This window comes from Urocampus carinirostris, chromosome 1 (assembly GCF_059441175.1).
Source record: "Urocampus carinirostris isolate Australia breed hairy pipefish chromosome 1, RoL_Ucar_1.0, whole genome shotgun sequence".
Taxonomy (NCBI): Eukaryota; Metazoa; Chordata; class Actinopteri; order Syngnathiformes; family Syngnathidae; genus Urocampus; species Urocampus carinirostris.
This window is the reverse complement of record NC_142349.1, coordinates 62,247,430-62,270,367: the sequence shown is the minus strand read 5'-3', so window position 1 is coordinate 62,270,367 and position 22,938 is coordinate 62,247,430. Positions and strand designations below refer to the sequence as shown.

The window sequence follows — 22,938 nt, the reverse complement described above, 5'->3', positions numbered from 1 at the left end:
TTAAATAATCTATACATAAATACACATATTAAAGAATTTAAAATAAACTTAAAATGTAATTACCAGACAATTCTTTGGGAATATGAGTCAATATTAATCCTTCAATGAATTCTTAGGTTTGTGATATCGGAAATACCTCACTAATTTAGTTAATAACACGGCACTACTTTTTATTGCTATACAAATAAATATGACTTGACTAGCACACTTACAACTTAGGGTCTAAGTCATGTTCATCACAAGGAGTCTGAAAGGGCTGCAAAGACCACAGATCATTGCAAACTACAGACTATTATGACACCATGCCCTGATCTAAATCCTACATGAGGGCAAGGAAAAACCTCAGCATGAGGAAAATGAAGAAACCATCAGAAGGGACCACACATGAAGGAATCCTCCATCCAGGATGACCAGGCTGCAATGGATGTTCCAATGACAAATAATAGATATTGTCAACGTGAAATTTCGGTTATTCATAGGCTATAGAAGTGTGTTTTAGGCCTAGATTTAAACAGTTCCACTGAGGTTGCAGATCGAATCTCAGTGGGCAGAGCATTCTACAGCATCAGGGATTAAATGGAGATGCTCTCGAACCTGTGGATCTCTTCTTGGCTCTTGGTATCTCAAGTAGACTAGCATCTCAGAGCAAAGGCTCCAGACCAGAAAATTGGGGGAAATTAAATCTGAAGGATCAGTCTACAGGTACTACCTTTCAAATAATTGCCTATTTATCCTAACATTCTTACTTTTCTTCTTAAAGTATTATTAGACATTTCCTTAAGTGCCACATGTAGTCTCGTTATCATGAAAACTACACTTATCAATGACAGACATTCTGTTCTATTTTACACACTCAACTCAATTTTCTGCCAATTATATTGAGATGATTGAAAACATAAATGATATAAAATTCTATGGTTGTATTTATCAATATTCAGTCCAACATCTAAAATTACTGTAGAAAAAAACACATGGCAAATGGCATTACAGGAATCACTTATATTTATTCTCAGATATACAAAACCTGTACAATGGTTGTTTATGGGGGGGAAAAAAGTGATAAATGTACAAAACATCGTGATTTTACAATTTGAGTCCTCGAAATCTTATTATTGCAATCGAGTGCAAGATTTCAGTCTCCAGAGGCCAGTGATCCCTCTTGCAAGTGTTGTCGCACGGCCTGGTCAAGCACCTTGCTCACGCCTTTGCAAGCAGTCATTGCGGCATCAATCATGGGCTCCAGGTGGTCTTGATGCAGCCTGGCGTCCATTTGCACCAGTGCGATCTGCCCGCCACGAGGTAGCAGCGCCAAAGCCAGGGAGCTGGCGCCGCCACTCTCTTCCGCGTAGCAAAGATCGGCCAACGCCGTCTCGTCCACAAAACCCACCGTGGCAGCGCAAACGTAGTCGAGCATGGGGATGCCGGCGTCGATCACGGCCAGGGTGGCAGCGTTAACGCACACGCTATAGTTACCTCCATCGGACTGGAGGATCTGGAGAGAAACAAAAAGCTTTTTTCAAATGTAATGTACCATTAATTCAGGACGACAGAGCTCAAGATTTTTGTTTTTTTATTTACAGTTGCCATGTCGGAAATGGGAACGGCTAAAAACTTACAACGCTGTTCAATTGGATGTATAGATTGAGAACTTGATTTGGGTGAACTGGTCGAAATATCATGAGTACGTTGTGAATTCTTACCATGATAAATAATAACGTTTCATAAAAGTTGATATATTTACACTGTAATTAGAACACCAGAGAAAATGAGGGTGCTAACGCAATGAAAACCCAAGTTGCTGACAAACATTTAAGAGACGAAAAAGGTGACAGGCAATAATTTCGCTGGGATAGCGCCTCACATGGAAAGAAAGGGAAACAACAACAACACGGGCCGGATCAGCGAAAAAGACACAAAGGATAACACTGGCTCATCCACTGGAAGAGTCAAAGACAGGAGAGGTCGTTAGAATATCCATCAGTAATCTGCACCGCTTATCCTCAGTAGGGTCGCGGGGGTGCTGGAGCCCATCCCAGCCATCTTTGGGCAGTGGACAGGGAACACCCTGAACTGGTTGCCATTTAGTTGCAGGGCACACAGGGACAGACATATCACTCGCTCATTCACACCTAGGGACAATTTGGACCGGCCAATTAACCTGACATGCATGTTTTTGGAATGTAGGAGGAAACCGGAGTGCCCGGAGGAAACCCACGCAAGAACGGGGAGAACATGCAAACTCCACACAGGAAAGTTCGATCTTGTGACCTCAGAACTGTGCCGCGGACGCGCTTACCACCGCTCCGCCATGCTGCCCCCGTTAGAATATACAAGATAAAAAAACAATTCCACCCCAAACGAGTGATAGTGGGCCAAACTCAGGGCCAACGAGTGTTGAGCCTAGACAGCAACAAACACTCATTACAGCACTTTCCAGCAGCGTGCCATTTCATTTTGACCATTTATTTTGTTAACATTGTAAGACACTTTAAGACTTATCGCACATAAAAGCTTGTTCGTTGCAAACTATAAATAAAAACATTTGTATTGATGGTTACCGCATTTTCAAGACTATAAGGCGCAAATAGGTCTAAGATTTCATCATTTTCATTTCAGTGCGCCCTGTCACTCATGCAGAGTGGCTTTTGGGTTGGATGCCCGCTCCAGAGAATCAGGACACAGATTCGAGCCCTGTCAAGACTTAACATGTTCGGGTGAAATTCCATTTTTTGTAAGATCGTCCACATTACAACTCAACGAGACTTCTTTGCAGCTCATTGTGACTATTAAATGTCTATTGTTTAATTGCCATCATAAGAGGACGTGTAACATCACACACAAATGCATTATTAGCTGAAGTGCTCATGGACGCTAACGCCGTAGCATATCTAGCAATGTGGAGGTTATTGTGCTACCAGAGGTTGAAGAGAGTTGTCCCCCGGAATATGAATTAAATCCTAAACATCAACTTCCTTCCATTGAATGATTTTCGTGTTTTTTGTCCGCCGTGGTGTGTTGATTTCTACGCTACGCGGAAGAAAAGGGAAACCGAGCAGACGCGAGAGAATTGAAGATTAATAAATTGGGGATTCGCAAGTTGGAGGAATACTTAAATAAACCACAACCAAACTCAGTTTTTCTCTTGCTGCTTTATTTAATACTCACACTTGAATGTTTGTCTGTGTGGTAGCATCGCGCCCAATGAGCTAGTGCGCAATCTGACTAAAGAAATAGAAACAACCACGGAGAGTGTGCCTTTTAACACTGTACGCTTTATGGGCGTAAAAATACTCCATTTAGATTAGGGGGATTGCAGGTCTAAGTCAGGTTATGTTCAATGTTCTGCATTTTGATTGCCCTATTTTGTTAACCCTAAATTTTGTTGAATGTTCCTTAAATTAGTGAAATGCTGTGTAGTAGTTTTTCATCATGCACATTTCTTCTGGCATTAATGATTGGTTGAAGCAGCATCTGGTTTTGTCAACTTTCACCCAGGGGCAAAAATTCTAAATATTGTGAAACAAAAAATGATGTGATAAATATCAATACAACATACAATTTTTGTCATATCGCCCAGGCTTACTACACGCCGCGTTGAAGTCACGCTAGGCCAACAAAAAGGGATTCACACTTACCTTGACATAAATGTCTATCTGAGAACGCGGATAGAGCTGCGTCATCACGGCAGCCTCAAATGTCTGCTTGAGGTGGAGGCTCATCTCGGCAGACTTGCGATCGCCATGCGGTCTCCTTTTCCTTTCCGACGTGCTGAATGTTGCCATGCTGTACTGGCAGTTGATCACAGCTCGGTCATGAAGGGTTCGATTGCGAGAGCCTCGCATCTAAAGGGTGATGGACGGACATCGATAAATATTTAAAACACAACAGATGATTTAGAGAACTCCTTTTTTAAATTTTCTTTATTTTCAGGTTAACACATTTTTATTATTCGGGATCCAGCTATTTTTTTCTGCTGAAAATAATCAAAAGTTTTAGTTTGGGCCGAAAGAAAAAAGAAAACAGGCATTAAGCAGCGCAGACCAGCATATCAGCAGTTCACTCCTGTAATTTCCTTGTCACTATTCACTGTCCAATAAAAGCTTAATTTTTTTTGGTTTGGTTTGTACAAATTTATTGACACTAATAACAGAAAACAATCATGACAATCTCAACAGCAATTAAGCACATTCACAATATTATATTCCAATATGACGTTTTTAACAGCAAACACAAAGTGAGGTTTGAACAACCCTTCTCGAAAATCTTATTAGCAATCAAGCATATTCACAACTTCATTATATAACATCTTTGTTAGTGTCAATTGATCCGTCCAGGCCAAAGTCGATTGTCCTCGGTCTGAACAAATCCACCAACACCAACAGCAGCAAAACAAACACGACAATCTCAACAGCCATCAAGCATATTCACAATTTTTTATATCTGACAATATTGCCCCAAAATTCGTTCTTAAAAAGGTGGGAGCGAGATTGTGCAGAGTAACAGCTACAGGATATATATGTATTTTTTTTAACCACTTAACTGAAAGTGCAATAGACTTCCTTGTGTTATTTACATCTCCTAACGGTTTTACTTTTTCTATATCGCTTATCCGTCTGACTGGTTGTTCTTATAACGTAGATACATTTTGTGTTGTTATATGGGAGTTAAATAAATTTATCACCTACAATTTGCATATGGTAATGTGCCTCCCCGTTATGCAAGGTGTACGTTTTATTTTAAATTTTGGGGGTTTCATTTTGTGTTTCCAGCAGTTTATGTCTGGCTTTCATTTGCAGTGTTTTAATTATTTTAGTACTGGGTGGTTGTCAAACGTGCAGCCCTTTAATAAAGCAATACGATATCGCAACTCTGAAAACTAAAACACTTTAATGAGAATCACGTTTGATAATGCATTGATAAAATCGTTTTGATATTACTAACTGTTCTCAAGGTCGAAATGGGATTCAAACGTTTACATTTCCGTAATAAAGACAATATAAACATTAGTACGTATAATTTTAATCGTTAAATTCAGAGTTCGTTACACACGTAGTGGTATATGTTTTTGACATACCTCCATATATTCTTTGTAATTGCCGACTCATCAGAATATAATTTAAGCACTTTGAGTCCCATAAACATTGGGTACAGAAACTAGCATCAAGCTAACTTCCGACACTACTTACTTCGTGTGGACCGTACACAACCGCTAAGGCTTTGGTGTTTCCCTGTTCTAAATACGCCGAGCCATCGGCTTGAGCGAAAACACCCATGCGGGCTTGAACCTTGCGAAGCTCAGTGGCTTTGCGGCCATCCAGACGGTAACCCTGGTCGGATAGCAGCTCCAATCCCGCCATGTTTTCACCGTAGAGAAGACACGTGTCTGCTTTCACACTACATTACCCAGACTGCCTTGCGTGAGAACGATAGCCTAAAATACCGATTAATGGGACACATTTTCAGGCTAAAATAACTTTTAATATAAACATATACAATGTGATAAGTGGTGATATTGATTGAAGTAAGGGCACTTTCACAAGTTCACTTTTAAAAATAAAATTTAATAGCATCTATAACGTGTATAAATAAAAACATATGAAACAATGCATATACGAATATGTAATGAGCTCAACAAGAACAGGGTTACATCGTGTGATACAAGGGAGCAGTTCTTCGTTAAGCCAGCGTATTGGGTGAGGACAACAGTACCTTTGAAATCCAAGCATTCAACAACAGTTGCACACCGAGTTAGTTTGCAATCCACATTCCTTAACAAAAAACAAACAAAATAAGTCAGTTAAAAACATTAACGGGTTGTAACAGAGAGAGAGCTGCGTTTTGATGTTCACATTGACCTTTTCACTCTTGGGACTCTTCAATTTTATCCATCAGTTCAAATATAGATCAGTCATAATGTTTTGTAACAAAGGGTCTAGAAGACCTGAAACCAAAGGAGGAAAACAAAATAAAAGCAGACACTGGAACAAAATACAAAGTAACAACCAACCTATTTAGTAATCTAAGAAGGTAGAAACCTTATTCTCAGCCCTAGGGCGACTGGAATACAGAGCTTGATGCTCTTGCTCAGAAAAGAAACTTCATTCAGTTACCTTCTTAAAAACTGTAACTTGTCAAAAACAACAACAGACGAATGCTACTTCTCAATGTCAGTCAAATAACGCAGTACGAGTCCATCTCATTGTATCATCTTTTTTTTGTACGTTTGAAAAGGGGACAATGACAAATACCTCCTTGAAAAAGTACAAAATAAAAAGGGGATGAAAAAGAAGGTGGTGAGGCTGCTTCAATACACAGGTGTAGGTGACAGTGAGAGGTTATCAGCGCCAAAGCACCTTAGCAACCTTGATAAACTGTGTGTGTCATACAAGTGGGAAGAATAGGACGCAGGGGAGGAAACGTGGTCTCTGCTTAATTTCCCAGTCTTCAGAAGAGTGCAAAGATCCCTTTATTTCCCTGACGCATCCTGTTGTCGCACGTCTCGTCCCTAAAACTCGGAAAACTCCTTCACGCATTTTTCTGTGACGGAAACACGGATCTCTTCCTCGTCGTAGTCGTCAAAGTTGCTGGTGTCCCCAGGGCCTCTGCACTTTGGTATGAAGGGGGCCTCCACCTGACAAAGCAAACAAAGAATTGACATCGAATTGATCTATTATCCTAACTTTTGTTTTCAATGACTATGTTAGTATCCAGGCAATAGTCCGACTGAGATCAGAAGTCAAGATTTTTGGAGCAAATCGAATGAATTGTTTATATGCCTTGAAACAAACAAATAACCCATCATACTTGTCGTTTTGGAGTATTCTGATTACAAGGGCAAAGTGAAAACGTTATTTATCGCGCAAAAGACAATGTTTATGTTAATAATATTTAACACTAAATGAATGGTGATTTAATTCATGTCACTCACCAAAATCAACAAAGTAACGTGCTTATTTCCCCCATACTACAAAAGTCAGCTCAATTTCCGTCTGATTACAAGTTGCCAGGCGCAATGACGTAAGGATGTATAAGACTATGGCATTTACTATAAATAGACTGTAGCATTTTTGCTGTTGGGGTAGAAATACATACACTGTATTGTCCCCCCAAAAAATCAAACAATACATAGGAGGGTTTTTTTTGGCACATAAGCCAGAGTTTGCGTGAATCATTCCTCTGTACTCTAAGTCCCACAGTGCTTTACAGTCTATATATGGATGCATAAATCCATGACATCCACCCCAATGGACTATTAAGTTTTTGCAGTTGGGGAAGAAAATAAAATGGAAATATCCCAGAAAAATCAATCTACACGCAGGAGGGTTTTGTGGCATGTAAGCTGGAGTTTGAGTGGTTCACTTGTCTCTGTACTACAAGTCCCAGAGTGCTTTGTAGCAAAAAAAAAGTATCTACACAAGCAATCAGAAGGGACTAACCCAACCATTGCAGTCAGACTACTTAATCGGATTTCGGTGCTTGTTTACATGCCTTTACATAATGGGCATATTGGCAATATTTTTTAGAGCCAACAACATTACAAAGGACTCCCCTTCATCCCGACCGTCACCTCTTTAACCTGTTGCACTCTGGTAGGCTCTACAGGTCCTTAAAACAAGAACTAGAGGTAAAATCAACAGGGTTGGGCCCGTGGGTGTTAACGCCCGAACCCGCCTGAGTCCAACCAATTATCTTGATTTGACAACCGAGTTAGAAGCAAACTTGAATTTTCATATTCTATTTGTGACCACTTGGTAGGAGAGGGGATTTGGGCTGAATCGCAGACATTGAGAAGATGTTACCTCTAGGACTAACAGCCTCAGGGACAGTTTCTTCCCTAGAGACATCAGCTATCCTAAAGAACGAGCAAGACTTTGAAACATATATATCTTGCCAGGCGTACAGAAAATGGTTTTGTATTGAAAAGTGGGTATTCATATCTGGTTTATAGTCTTATTCGGGAATTGTATTGCTGCTAAACGTTTTTGCACTATGTTTCAATGCACCATTGTAACGATCCACTCATTTTTATTGCACAATTAGTACGATGCATTTACAATTTAGGCCAGTCTCCAAGCACTACCTTGCAAATACTTTTTATCATGACATTATTTTCATCTCATTTTGCTGTTTAAGGTCTTTATTATGTGTTTATCCTGGAATGCCATGACTAATCTTGTAGCAAAAAAAGTGTTCACTACGTTGTAATCGAAGTCAAGAAAGACAGTTATAGTCCAATTGAATTATTCCATGCATGTACAGAGACCTCTCACTGCTTTGCGCTTCAGTTATTGCATGTCGACTCCCCCAACAGGAAAAAACATTGAATTAAAAAAGATTGAATAAAAAAAAAAAGTGCTACCCACACAGTTGCGAAATCACTTTGGCTGTGTCTGCTTGCTGGCTCGACTGTCAGAGAGAGCTGTAGTGGGGGTGGGAGAAGCCGATTTCACCCCGATCGGCCAGCGCCTCTCGACTTGAGATCTCCGATGTTGATTGGCTAATTTATATAATAACGTATTTTATACTGTATTGTGACTCGACACCTGCTCTGCGTTTTCTACATCTCGCTGTGTGTTTGTGTCCACTCCTTCGTCATGCCAAAGCCTTTATTCTATCATGCTCTCTGTCTCTCTTGCTCTCCCCCACTCTTTCATTCTCAGTCGATAAGTCGGTAAGTGCGCTCCAATGAAGGTAGCCTCAAAAATACATTCACAAAAAGTACATTCTTGCCTTCCTCTCGTAGATTGCAATCCAGTCCGTTGTGGCAAACCACTTGTGGCCTTTGATGTCGTTGACGCCGTTTTTCAGGTTGCCGAAACGCTTGGTCAGGTCTACCTGAAGCAGGTTCCTAAGCAGATCTTTCAAGTCCGAGCTGAAGTGGGAAGGGAAGCGCACCTGAAAAGACAGGAGAGAGTTGTGGGCTTTTCAACATAAGGAACAAAGATTCTCTATAGTGACGCATGGTTCTACCTTGCCGGAGACAATTTTCTCGTAGATCTGAATGGGCTGGTCGGCAAAAAAAGGAGGGTAGCCAGCTGCCATTTCATAAATGAGGACTCCTAAGGCCCACCAATCTACAGCTTTGTTGTAGCCCTTGAAAAAAAGTATCCCAATTAATGACGAGGCAAAATAACAATAATGACAACATTGTGATATTAAAACGGGAACAATATCCATCTGTGAGATTATCGCACCCTCTGGTGGTCAGTTACATAGTGCAGTTGAGTTTTACATGAGCATGTTCTGACCATGAGGGCAGCATGGCGGAGCAGTGGTTAGCGTGTGTGCGGAACATGAGATCGAACCTCCTGTGTGGAGTTTGCATGTTCTCCCCGTGCTTGCGTGGGTTTCATCCGGGCCTCCGGTTTCCTCCCACATTCCAAAAACATGCATGTCAGATTAATTGGCCGGTCCAAATTCTCCCCAGGTGCGAATGGGCGAGTCCCTGTGTGACCTGCGACTGGCTGGCAACCAGTTCAGGGTGTCCCCTGCCCGAAGATAGCTGGGATGTGCTCCGGCACCCCCGCAACCCTACTGAGGATAAGCGGTGCAGATAATGGATGGATGGATGTGTATGTATATATATATATATATATATATATATATATATATATATATATACACAAGTACGTTTTTCTGTCCAAAGTTCAAATGAAAGCAGCAATTAGATAACCGTTTGCTAAAATGGCCTACTTTGCTGAGAATGATTTCGGGGGCCAGGTACTCCGGCGTTCCACACAATGTCCAAGTCCTGCCTTTTACTCGCTTGGCAAATCCGAAGTCTGTCACCTAGAAAAAAAAATGTAAGCGGTACGTGAGGAGAACTCACTAAAGAGCTGCCGTGGCATTTATTGACGGACATGCGGCTCACCTGAATGTAGCCGTGGTGGTCAATAAGAAGGTTCTCAGGTTTCAGATCTCTGTAGATGAGATCTAGCGAGTGGAGGTACTCAAATGTCAATACAATCTGAGCGGCGTAGAAGCGTGCGTGTGGCTCGCTAGAAAAAAAAGGGCGGAAAAAATCAAATAAAAATAAATAACTGCAAAAGTACCAGTCGAAACAAACATTTAAGCCGTGCGCCTTACCTAAACCTCCCAATCCGTCTTAAATGTGAGAACATCTCACCTCCAGGAACATACTCCATCACCATATACAAATTGGAGTTGTCCTAAAAATCATATTGCATATGACTTTATATCGCATCAACTGAACCACAAATGAGCAAAATGAAGGACGTTATCTCACCTTAAAGGCATACTCGAGTTTGACCAGAAAGGGGAAACTTACAGCTTGCAATATCCTCTTCTCGTTTAACGTGTGTTCTATTTGTTTGAGCTTCACCACCTGATGCATAAATCCCCAAAAAGTACATCGTAAAACGACTGGAGCAATGCTACAACAATCTGATTGAAAGAAAGATTGAGGTATAAACATTGTTATTTAACAAATTTGTGCTTTGTTCACACTAACGAACACACGCGACTAGATCCCATCCAGCATCCAACACATTAGAAAGCTATATCCACTGGTCTCGCCCTGGCACGCATATTTTTTCAGGCAGTCCAAGCAAGCAAAACCGAACAGTGATTAAGCATTAGATATGTTTTGAAATAACATAGAATATGTGTGCTACAATATTGTGATGAATTACATTTTAGGGCTGGAAATTTTTGCAAATGGTTATGTCACGGTCAGAATCTCATATTGGCCTAACCTTAAAATGGCATATAGTGCTTTGACTTAACATTTACTCTCACTTTGCTAATATGAAAAAAAAACGGGATTTAGTCACATTAAGTCAAGTCAAGTCACATTTATTTATATAGCCCTTAATCACAAAAATGTCTCAAAAGACTGCACAGGATTACAATTACACAATTACCTGATCTTACACCATTGGATACAGTGTCCCCACCTTAAATAAATATTTCCACTTTACAATGTGAAATATGGTGTATCTTGGGCCCCTCGTTACATTTTCCACACTGTACAACATCAACGACAAATTACTTTGCGTCCCCAAAAATGTTATAAAATGCAGGTCTGCTATTTGTTTGCTGCACGGCATTCTAAAGATGCCAGTATGCTATTTGCTGAACCCCTCACATTACACCTTTGTCTCTCTTTATTCAGTATAGAACCCTAATTAATCGATGATCGGGATTATTATTTAAATAAAAGAGTTGATTACCGCAGGGAAATCTTCTAACGGCATGACAATCCTCATAAGTGAAAGTTTCAAAATCAGTCTTAATCTGCCCGTTTCTCTCACTCTGCATCCACCCACTACTCCAATGGACCAGCTCAAGTCATGTTACACCAAAGGTAGATAAAATTGAATCTTACATATATAGTACTTACGATATACCTTTTGTTATTTCGGGGAACCGGGGGTTTGAAACGCATTAGCTTATTACCATAAATTTCTATCCCCCGCCATTCAGCAATATTACGTTACAATCCCAACATTATCTCAGTTACAGATTAGGGGATGGTGTAATTGTGGCCGGTGCAGTCTTTTGAGACGTTTTGTGATTAAGGGCTATACAAATAAAAGTGACTTGACATGTGAATTTACCTCAGAACATATTGGATGTTTACTGCATATATGTTTGGCTCTATGTTGCCAAACTCCAGTAGCAAGTGAAGAATACAGCATGCGTTTATTGTTTGTGTTATTTACATGCTTATGTTTTGTGTTGTAGCTTTTCTAGTGGGATACCTGCAGGGTTGGGTAGGGTTACTTTAACTGGATTACTTTCAATTACTTTTGGATTACTCCAATACCAAATATGCTAATAAAAGACAAAAGAAACTAAATATGAATAAAATTACAACATTTTGTGCAGGCTTGGGGAGTAACGGAATACATGGAACGGCAAAGATGATGTTGTCAAGCTGTTTGGATTATTTTTCATTTTGTTTCTGTCGCATTTTATGTTAGTTTTGGCAAAGATCAAAGAGACCAAAGCCAGGAGAGAAAGCTTACCACGTGTCGTGAGTCATAATTTAATTCATATTTAGTTTCTTTTGTCTTTTATTAGCATATTTGGTATTGGAGTAATCCAAAAGTAATTGAAAGTAATCCAGTTAAAGTAACCCTACCCAACCCTGGATACCTGTGTATCTATAAATGTATGATTTGGGATTATGAATTGCTTCATGTGTTCTGTCTGTACAGCTAATCAAAAATGTGCACTTAGAAGTTGCAATTCAAATATAGCCTAATAGATATCAAACATACCTTCTGCTTGTCCAATATTTTCATAGCAAAGTACTGCTCGGTTCCTTTGTGTTTGACCAGCATGACCCTCCCAAACGAGCCCGTCCCCAGAGTCTTTAATCTGTCAAAGTCATCTAAGCACGTCGTGCTCTGCAGAAGAGAACAGCATGTTAGCATATTGCTGGAATGTATTGATTTATTTACTTGAAATGGCTTTCTGACCTGTGGTGGGCATTCCCATTTCCGCAGGAAATCTTCTTTGGCTTTGGCTAGAAACTCTTTAACTAAGAAGGGAGAAAAGAGAGACAAAATTAGCATTTGTTTATACTGGAGTCACAAGCTTTTTTATTGCTTTAAGGAAGGACAAGCAAAATGGTTTTTGGGGTCAGGGGGATAAGAAGGACACAGGAAAAATCACTTCTTGTAGGGGCAACTCTCATCTGGATATAAAATTATATATCACACAAACACAAGAAAACAGACGGGCAAGTGACTCATGCCAGAAAATTAAGATTTTCTGTTATTTAGTAGCCTCAAGTCAAGGGAAGTACAAAATTTAAAGGGGAAAGTTTTTCTTTGAGAAACCTTTTTGTGGGGAAAGGAGAAGGCTAATAAACACAGAAGTGTAAGCGAAGACAAACCGATGTATGGTAAACACAGCAGATATCCAGATTGAGAGAATGTGAGCGACAACAACAAAAAAAACATTTATTATCAAAGCACACAGCAACAGCAAGCACATCGAGCAAGTCGCACACAATGAGGCACGCTGCCAAAAATTGCAGGCTCATCCTTTTTTGTGCATACCAAACGTCTCTATTGATCACAGAGGGTGTGGATTTTTTTCACAGGAACAATCACCCACCACCACACGGATGGAATGATACGTAAACAAGAGAAAGAGAAAAGACACCAGAGTTTATGTTGACAGAAAATTAAAACACACACAACAGAGTACGTGGGTGACAGTAGTAATGAAAATAGAGTTGATTTTAAGCAGGAGATTGCTGTGCATTGACATAAATATGAAAAGAAAATAAAACACATTTAAAACTTCCACATCTGCGCATGGGATTCCTACACCTTTTCATAGTTAAATTTAAGCACTTTTTAAGCACTTTCAAAGCCACTTTTCCAGTTTCTCCAGTTTGTTTGTCTTTTCACCTGTGCTTTTGCACACGACACGTAGGGGGCGATGACGCCTCAAATAACAATGCCATACAAACTAATGGCAGCTGCAGTTAATCACAATGGATAATCAGAGAGCAGTGTTGGCATCATTTAAGCAGACTTTATAAAAATTATTTTCTTTAACCCCTAAACGTTCCGACGGCCCGCTGGACTTTTAATAAAAAAATATGCGTCTGTACTATGTACCCCAGTCACTGAAATACGTCACGCGACATATCATTGAAAAGGGATTCAACGCTAAGTCTGAAACCATAAAAACAGTATAACTCACCCAAATGTGCTGTGAAATTCCACTCATGACACGACTTTGTGAGGCTAGCTACCAACTATCGTACTTATCTACGATTTTCTTCACATACATCAAAAATAGAAATACTTATTTTTATTATGTAATTATGCAGCCTGAGCGGTGCTGTGCGGAATTTGGATTTTTTTTTCCACTCGCCGATGCCATCTTGTGGCTTAAGGTATTACTGCAGCGTCTGTCAAGCTGCTTGTACGGCACATGCAAGTACGTGCATTTCTTAGGCAAGCTTAACTTCTTTTTTTTTGGACTGTATTTGAAACGGTCATTGTCTTTTACATTTTCAAACTACACTAACAGAAAACCAGGGGTACGAGCATGATATCACTCTCATGCCCCCACCTTTAGTCTGAAACAAGATACAGGAAAACTATAAAGCCGGTGTAACTCACAATTACGTCCCTTGGCCGTCTTCAAATTCGTTGAATGTCCACGTCAATGCCTTAGTTACATTAAGGACATTCCATAGAATCCAACTGTGTAAAATGTTTACTCCAAAACACAGAATAACGCCGAAAGATAAATAGAAATCCACCAAAAACATTTCTGCTTTGTTGGATGTAGCTTCTGAAAATGTATTTGTTTCACTCTTAAACTACCCTTTATAAATAAACAGACCCGAAAAATTATTCCCAATATGGTAGTTAGCCCTCTCTTTTCAGTTGACACCTTTCTCGGCCAATAGTAGGCTTTTTTCACAGTCCACAGCCCACATGACCCTATACCAGGGGTCGGGAACCTTTTTGACTCAAAGAGCCATAAAAGCAAAAAATATTAATTTTATTTTGGGAAAGAGCCACACCATATATTATGAGACAAATTTACTAAATTGCTAAACCGGCGCCCCAGACAAAAGCTTAGTCTTCAGCACATTTATTTTTGATGATTTGATAAAAATTATGAAAAGAGAATAATGCCAGAGCCCCTGTCCCAAATTCAACAAACAGACCACTTTAAACTTGTCTCTTTCTTGCAATTACTCAAGATCGGTTAAACTCCTTTTGACCCTTTTTTTCATACATATTGGTTTCAAAACCAGATGCAAGCATTTATTTTGTAAAAACGTCACAACATTCTGAGAATAGGGAGCCTTATGTGCTTACCTTTGGCGAGAGATGGGAGGGAATGCTTGTACTTTTTGCATAGCTCCACCCATCCCTCCCACTCACCCAATCAAATGACTAAGTTCTCTTCCGGTGTTTTGGCGTATTTACAGTTCTGTGGATTCATCATAAAGTATCTGAACACTGAACACAGATTATATAGTGAACTTTTAAATAAAGGATTCTTTAGCGTTGTACAGCCAAAACGAGTTTTTTTTCCCCCTTTTTTTGTGTGACACCTTGATTGTAAATTGTAGTGAAAAACGTGCCCTATATATACTGCGAAGTGTTTGCTTTGCATTTAGCTTTGGTTTGGCTTTACGTGTACCTGAATAGCATAGACATTCCCGGTTTTGAACAAGATGGAGAAATTTTGCATGCAATCAAATTGGTCTCTGAGCCATAGGTACTCATAGAAAGAGCCATATATGGCTCGCGAGCCATAGGTTCCTGACCCCTGCCCTATATGGTCCTGTTTGATAAAACGGATATCGCCTCTAAGAGATCCGAATATCTTCATCCGGTAGTAACCAAATTTAAAAGATGATTGACACATTGGTTAGCCAATGACATTTCCAACATTATTTTATGCCATTTTCTGGGGGTGTATTCAAATTAGAGCAGAAAATAACGTGCAAGGTAGACCAAAGTGAGTAGCCTGGTTCATAAATGGCTCACCAGTGATGGGTCAATGTGATTTTCTAGCTGGCGCAAGAACATCATAGACATGATAAGTGTCTTTAAATACATGATTAGTTATTCTCCCAAAGTTGTGAACATTAGATTAAGGTATATTTTTGTATGTGTAAATTAGTCAGTTACCTTATAAAAGGCATTTGTTTAATTGGTTGACTGAGCCTATTTTAAGCCTAAATGTACAGAATACAACCTACTTATAACATAGTTTCACTATCTTAGAAATGCATATTAAACTTCTAGCTCTTTGCACTAATCAGTAACACAAAAGTAGCTGAGCCTCAAAAACGTGGGCAAGTTCATATGGAACGAGACATGTAAAATGGTACTCGAGAACCCTTGACTTGGAGTTGATTGGTTTGATTCATTCCACAGCTCTACCAGAAACCAACGGTTGTTTAACAATGATTATTTTAATTGAACAGGATTGGGCGTATATTAACTGCTGATCCGATGAAGCTGTAAAGGTGTCTCCAGCCTGTAACTGGATGACGAATGATGTCAATGTGGTAATCCACTGTAACTGTGTCATCTGCTCAAGCTACGCAGGCAGAGTGTAAACACAAAGTAATCTTGTGTGTATTCACAAATGTAGGCAACCAGGTTGCCTCGTCAGAGTGGCGCTCCAGACGTATCTTAAAATGGGGCCCAAGCGTCAGCTTAAAGAGGATTTAAAATGCGGAAACGTCCGATACGAGAAACAAACATCACCAGATTGATTCTAACTTATAACTGTGATATATAACTTGCCTTATAACTGTGGAAAATACATATCTTGCCAGTTGCATTGAAAAAGGGTACTCATATCGGTTTTCTTGACTTATTTGGGAATTCTGGTTGCTGCTAAATTGTATTGCACTAATTTTTATAAAACTATAAATACGATGCACCATATTTCATTGCACTATTATTAATACTTAGGCCAGTCTCCAAGCACTACCTCGTCAAAATGTGTGCCTATTTATATTGACATTACTTTACCTTATTTTTGTCGTAAGTGTTTATTACGTGTTTACCCTGGAATGGAATGTCCGTCGTTATCAATGACAAAAAAGACAATTCAATGAAATTCAACTTTTAAAATTTTGAATCCAGGAATGATAATATGAATAGCTTTGAAATTTATGCATGTTATATTAAGATTGTTCTCCCAAAATGCACATATTTTCCCCTCACATTAATACTCATTATAATTTTATTATTTGTGTTTTTTCTCTCTCATGCATTTTTTTGTAGTTTTATCACTGTTGACTTACTTCTTAAAATATCATCCTCCAAGGTGGGCTCTGGTTGTTTTCGCTTGTTAGTATTATGGCTTTTGGTGGCAGGATTTGAAGATAATTTTAGGTTAATAAATATTAGTTTTCAACTTGTGATTTAATGAAAAAAAATGTAACCTTTTCACTTGTAATATCAGATATTTTATTTTGTACAGTCTGAGTCACAACATGATTTTCATGTATAAATAAGTATATTTTATCTGGATAATATAATGTTTTGATGTAAGATGAAGACTTTACCATTGTTTTTTTCCATATACATTTATAACATCCAAGGTCTGGTTGTTTGATTATTGTCATCGTAATTGTTTATGTTAGATTTATATAAAAATATGTTTTATTCCTTTTCGTAATTTATGTCATCTTTATTCTAAATACATTATCTTTTTAATGGCTTTTTTTCTTGCTTGTCAGTTTTTTTTGGTGTAGCATGAAAATGGCAAAAGTAAGACATGACCTGTTCCAAATACAGTTGAAATGCCAACCCAACCCCCCCCCAAAAATTTATTCCAGTGCGCCTAAGAAATGTACGTACTTGATGCATGAGCTGTGATCATGACTTTAAGTCAGGAGATGGCGGCAGAGAGTATTACATTTTCAAATTCTGGACAGGATCTTTAACAATAAAATTCTGCATGTATGTTTTCGATAAAACTTCCTTTAACATTCATCAAATGAACTTGTAATGTTTTCATTTCAAGTCAGGTATAACTATGAATTTGAAATTCTCATTTGGTCACAGAGGGATTAAAAATACTGACGTTACCCTACTTACGAACATTCGAATGACGCAAAACGGGAGATACGAACATTTTTCGGGATGTCGAAAATATTCGGACATTGCTGTTAGATTTTGTATTGTGTGCACCTTTTTCTGAGTAGAGGACAGTGCTGTAGTGCTTCTTTCCGCCGCGTGGTGCTGTAAGAGGTCACCCAGCATCCACCCCAAAGAAAAAATCCGGCTTCTACTTCCTAGTTCGTGTAAACACACTGCACTGTATCTTTAGCACGCTAAAAACTTGGACATTTTTATTGTTTAATTTCTCTGGCATCAATTCAATATGGCTGGTGTAAAGTGTAAAGAGGAGGCGAGCCGTTTCATATGAATTTAAAGTGGAAGAAGAAAGCTCGATGCGGTTGGGAAAATGGTTGTATTGCATTTTTCGGCCACTTTCTACCACGGAGAAGGAAGGCGCCTAACTCTTCCAAAAGTAGGTTAAACTCAACTTTATTTATCTTTATAGTCAAGTCATGTTTATTTGTGACGCCCTTAATAACAAGGAATCTCAAAGGGCTTCACGTACAACAGAATGTCAATGCCTAATGTGTAGCTTTGTTTTTCAGTACTATGCTTTATCATTCAGCCTGCTTTATAACGTTTTAAAACACATTATTTTATTAAACATTTAGTTTTCAGTTTCAAAACAATACAGGTTACTTAAACAAGCCCTAAACATACTTATATAAACCGTATACAAACATTCCATACACATTATAGCACTGAAGCATATTACAAACAAATTCAACTTACAAACGATTGTCTGGAACCTATCTTGTTCGTAAGTAGGGCAGCGTCTGTAATCCTTAAAAATATCTTTTTTGATTTTGTTAACAAGAAACAAGGACATTATTTTCCATCTAGGGTGGGTCATTTGGAAAGATGAAAATATTTCTAAAAACACAATCACACTCTGAATCTTATCCCGATTTTTTTTAAAGATGTTTTCTTTGTTTACGAATGGAATTATCTATAACTATTTTCCTATGATGTTGAACTAAGAGGGACAACTATGCCCTTTTAACTGGTTTGAATGGTGCAAACATTCAACACATATGCATTGAGTTAAACAATGACCATCGAATTAAAATGACAGAACTAAAGTTCACACTGCTTTGAATTAACCAAGACGGCTCCTTTTACATTCTTAACCGCTGCATTAATCACATCACAATTGATGACTAATAACACCAGTATTATAATAGTGACGCAAATAATACAAAATATTTAAAGGGATCTGGCTCATAGGCATTTAGTTAAGCATTTTCATAATATTCTGTTTTTACTATATGGTACCACATTCTCTATTAACTATTGTTTTTAACCATGTTTTTCCACAATACACTAAAAAGTTGCAGATACCCTACTCCCCTGACAATCACAAAGACCCATTTAGCGAGCCATAGGCTTTGCCCATATATAAACACTTCCGGATCTTGTTGCGAGCAGCGCGCAATTCACCTAGGAATCAATAACACACTTGGACCCTCAGTCCCTCTCCTAAAACGATCAAAGAGGTAATACAGCTTTGGTGTCCTCTTTGTTCACCTAATTGTTGAAAAAATGACAAAATGGGTGTGAAAGGGTAATGAGTGTGTGTGTGTGTGTGATATTTAGACCTGGTCCGTCAAAGCTGTGTTCAAAGATTAGATAAAAAGCACAATGGAACCCAAATAAAAGGAAATAAACGAATGGATTAAAAAATAAATAAATCCAGAGGTACCTATTTATACAATACATTTAATCACGAGCTTTTCGGTAAACGAGTTGTTTGCCAAGAGAGAATCTTTCTCGCTATAGAAATGAAAATCCAGGTCATGGGCATTCCCAGAGGCTACAACGATCGCTCCCCCATTGGGACTGCTTACTGTCAGCATCAGCTGGTCCAGTTTGCACAAGCAAACTACTACAGGCAAAAAATGCGCTGTAAAAATTGTTTGCATTAACATTCGTTTAAAGTTTGGGCGGCAGTGGCTCAGGGGGTAGAGCGCTCCTCTTAGGATCACGAGATCGCAGTTCGAATCCCTGCTCCTCCGTGTTACATGTCGAAGTGTCCTTGGGTAAGACACTGAACCCCTAATACCCCCAATAAGCAGGTTAGCCCCTTACATGGCTGCACGGCCGCTATTGGGAAATGTGAAGCACACTGTAAAGCGCTTTGGGAAGTCTTGACTTGAAAAGCGCTATATAAATGAAGATCATTTCATTTCATAAAGTTTCAGTAGCTTTTATTTTAAGTGTACATTAAGTGCTTATGTATGATCAAGTTTCTTGCAAGTCTTCCCTATTAAGCGATAATAAGCCTTTAAAACACAACGCAGCACCTATTCACCCACAGGAGGACAGAATATGTAGAATACCACGGCACTATCAGCAATTGTGATGACGTTGCCGTCGGGGACCAGTGACCGATACAATCAGGATAAGAGCCAGAATGGCCAAGACGAGATCAGTCTTTTCATCATTTATTTTTACATAGACACTATTATGTAGATATATATGGCAGCACGGCGGCGCAGTGGTTAGCGCGTGTGCGGCACAGTTCTAAGGTCTTGGGAACCTCCTGTGTGGGTTCAAATCCAGCTACCGGGCACTCCGGTTTCCTCCCACATTCCAAAGATATGCATTTGAGGTGGATAGGCCGGTCCAAATTGTCCCTAGGTGTGAATGAGCAAGCGAGTTTTCTGTCCCTGTGTGCCCTGCGATTGGCTGGCAACCAGTTCAGGTTGTCCTCTGCCCACTGCCCGATGATTGCTGGGATGGGCTCCAGCGCCCCCGCCACCCTATTGAGGATAAGCGGTGCAGCTAATGAGATGATATATATGTGTATATATATATATATATATATATATATATATATATATATATATATATATATATATATATATGTGGAAAGTTTGCTCGTTACACAAATAATTTGAGCTTATATATACACCTATAAGGAGTTACCACTGTGCATAAACGCACGATCTAACGATATTGTAGTTCTGATGAGATCACAATCTATCTAATATTGGCATATCGCCAACCCCAACTTCCACCAATCTATTTTCTTGACTGGGCAGTGGTTTGTTGGAGCCTCTCCAAGATGCCTTAGGGCAGTAGGCTGGATACACCCTCAAGTGGTAGCCATGGCAACCTGATTCTCCTAATTCCATGACCTCAGACTGAAATCACCACCTAAAACTTCACCGTCGAATAAAACAATAATGATCATACTTAACAAAGACAATGTTTCTCGACTTAAAGTGGTATTTAATTGATCATTTTGTAATAAAAGCAGTTGTGGGGAGATCGATGTAGTTCACCAGGCACAAGGATGTGTGTTGATGTAGATAAGACCAGAGCACACAAGCATGCTCACACCAACCCGCCTTGACCAAGTTACGTCAAAGCTTTCAAAGCTCGTAATGCTCCTTATCCTCTGACGAAGGTTTGATGACGAGTCTGCTCCTGTCAATGACCGCTTCGGTGCCAGCAACATGTTGTATCGTGATGGTGGAACTGCAATCACACCTTTAGTGCAACCTTGTTTTTTTTATTCTATGTACAGGGGGCATTTGCCATTTCTTGGCCATATTTGGTCACTTTGCTGTGCACTGAGCTTTGTTTATGTTTTCCAGAAATAAATTGTGATAGTGGGGCCCCAGGGGGCAGACCCATGGAGCACCACCCTACAAGTTTTTAGCTATTTTACAACATTCACTTCTGGGTCAATTATTAATCTTTTGTTTTTACTGTTGCAATCAATCAACACAGAAGATCGTGTGCGTCAAGTGACAACACATGCATGTAATGGAAAAGGGAAGTTGTACAAAATCGAGGGGATGGGGGGTAAAGTGACAGAATTTGGGGTTATTTTTATACTTAAAAGCATCGTATTAGTAACAGGCTTTATTACACTGTTATTATTCCTTCATGACGGATGATATAAATGAGGCGTCCCAACTGCCTCCTTGTAACACAATGATTTGAATCTGAAAAATAAGATAATTCACAGTAATAATACGCAACCTAAATATTGTGCAGATTATTTTAGTATAACATGACGTGTAATATGTGGCCTTCTTTCTTGTCCATAACAGGACCGTTATCACGGGCTAGCATGCTAGGCTAAATAGCTCCACATTCCGCGTTCGCGATCAACGGTCATAACCTACCGCGAAAGCCGCTCGGAGGCGAACAAAAGCCGGACTCACCGCTCTCTAGCTCGTTTCCCTTCTTGGCGGTGGCAGCGTTTCCCATGGCGGAAGACAAAAGGCCGATGTTTTGCTGCCGACGGAGACGGGGGAGATGACGGCTGGCTAGCTAGCTAGCTAGCTAGCTTCCCTGCAGCAGGGGCTAATCACGTACGAATGAAAAACAAAAATAAAAATATGACGACTTAGTATTAAATATGTTCCGGTTTCGGATGAAAACCCTCAAAAGTCCCCGAGCTGCCACGTCTGTCACTCTTCATCCGATGCCCCAGCGATCTTGTTCCCCCCACCCCTGTGGAAGGCTCCCGCTGCGGCTTGTTGGCTAATGTGTGAGGCTGTCATGGAGCTCAAGCTAGCGGTCACCGCTGGTGCTCGCCGCCCGCCCGGACCACGCACCCACCCGCTTTCAGAAACGCCACAAGATTCATTTTATATGTGAATTAACAAATAAGGTTGACTAAACTTTTCAACGTCCGACACAATTGTCTTTCATGGAGGAATCAAAATAAACGTCCAAAACAATCTTTTTTTTCCCCAAAAAATTGATAAGGAAAAGAGAAAATGCCTCAAAACCCATAAAAGAAAAAGAAACCTTATGGTAAATGGTATGCATTTATAGAGCGCTTTTCAAGTCAATAAAGACCTCCCAAAGCGCTTTACAATGTGGTTCAAACATACCCATTCACACACACTCACACACCAATAGCGGCCATGCAGCCATGCAAGGCGCCGACCTGCTTATTGGGGGTATTAGGGATTCAGTGTCTTGCCCAAGGACACTTCGACATATAACACGGAGGAGCCGGGAATCGAACCTGCTCTACCTCCTTATCTCCACTCAAAGTGCTGTTTCAAACATTCAGATCTCAACAAGACAAAAAATCCCTTCTCCCTGTGCCAACAACCCGGAACACCCAACACAATAAATAAAAGAAAAAATATATCAGTATGGCAGGGCACAGACTAACCATGTGAGGAAAGCTTGACGTAGCCAAAATGCGCATGCATTGTTAAGGCAGAACACCAGAATTCATGTCAGATTATACTAGCTCTTTGACAAAAAAGATTGTGGACTGAAGATAACAACATCTCAAATGAGCACCAAGAATGTGCAAGCAGCAAGATGGCGACTTTATTTTAGTGATTAAACTCAACAGCAACAA

General features: G+C 39.6%; 2 protein-coding genes across 3 annotated transcripts; both read right to left on the bottom strand.

Moving 5' to 3' along the window:
* Positions 1–984: 984 nt before the first annotated feature.
* On the bottom strand, positions 985–5,416 carry exosc4 (exosome component 4). The gene is made up of 3 exons (XM_088347697.1): positions 5,187–5,416; positions 3,636–3,842; positions 985–1,492 (listed from the first exon to the last, which is right to left on the bottom strand). The coding sequence occupies exons 1-3, from the start codon at positions 5,355–5,357 to the stop codon at positions 1,133–1,135; spliced, it is 738 nt and encodes a 245-aa protein (XP_088203823.1). The 5' UTR covers positions 5,358–5,416; the 3' UTR covers positions 985–1,132.
* A 124-nt stretch (positions 5,417–5,540) lies between these two features.
* Positions 5,541–22,149, bottom strand: prkacbb (protein kinase, cAMP-dependent, catalytic, beta b). Of its 2 annotated transcripts, none has more exons than XM_088347688.1 (10): positions 21,776–22,149; positions 12,447–12,502; positions 12,246–12,374; positions 10,247–10,345; positions 10,087–10,169; positions 9,872–9,998; positions 9,694–9,789; positions 8,971–9,093; positions 8,731–8,895; positions 5,541–6,631 (listed from the first exon to the last, which is right to left on the bottom strand). In XM_088347688.1, the coding sequence occupies exons 1-10, from the start codon at positions 21,819–21,821 to the stop codon at positions 6,506–6,508; spliced, it is 1,050 nt and encodes a 349-aa protein (XP_088203814.1). In that variant the 5' UTR covers positions 21,822–22,149; the 3' UTR covers positions 5,541–6,505. The 2 variants fall into 2 exon arrangements, with proteins under 2 accessions (XP_088203814.1, XP_088203805.1); XM_088347679.1 differs by having other exon boundaries at positions 12,447–12,508; positions 21,776–22,147.
* Positions 22,150–22,938: the final 789 nt, after the last annotated feature.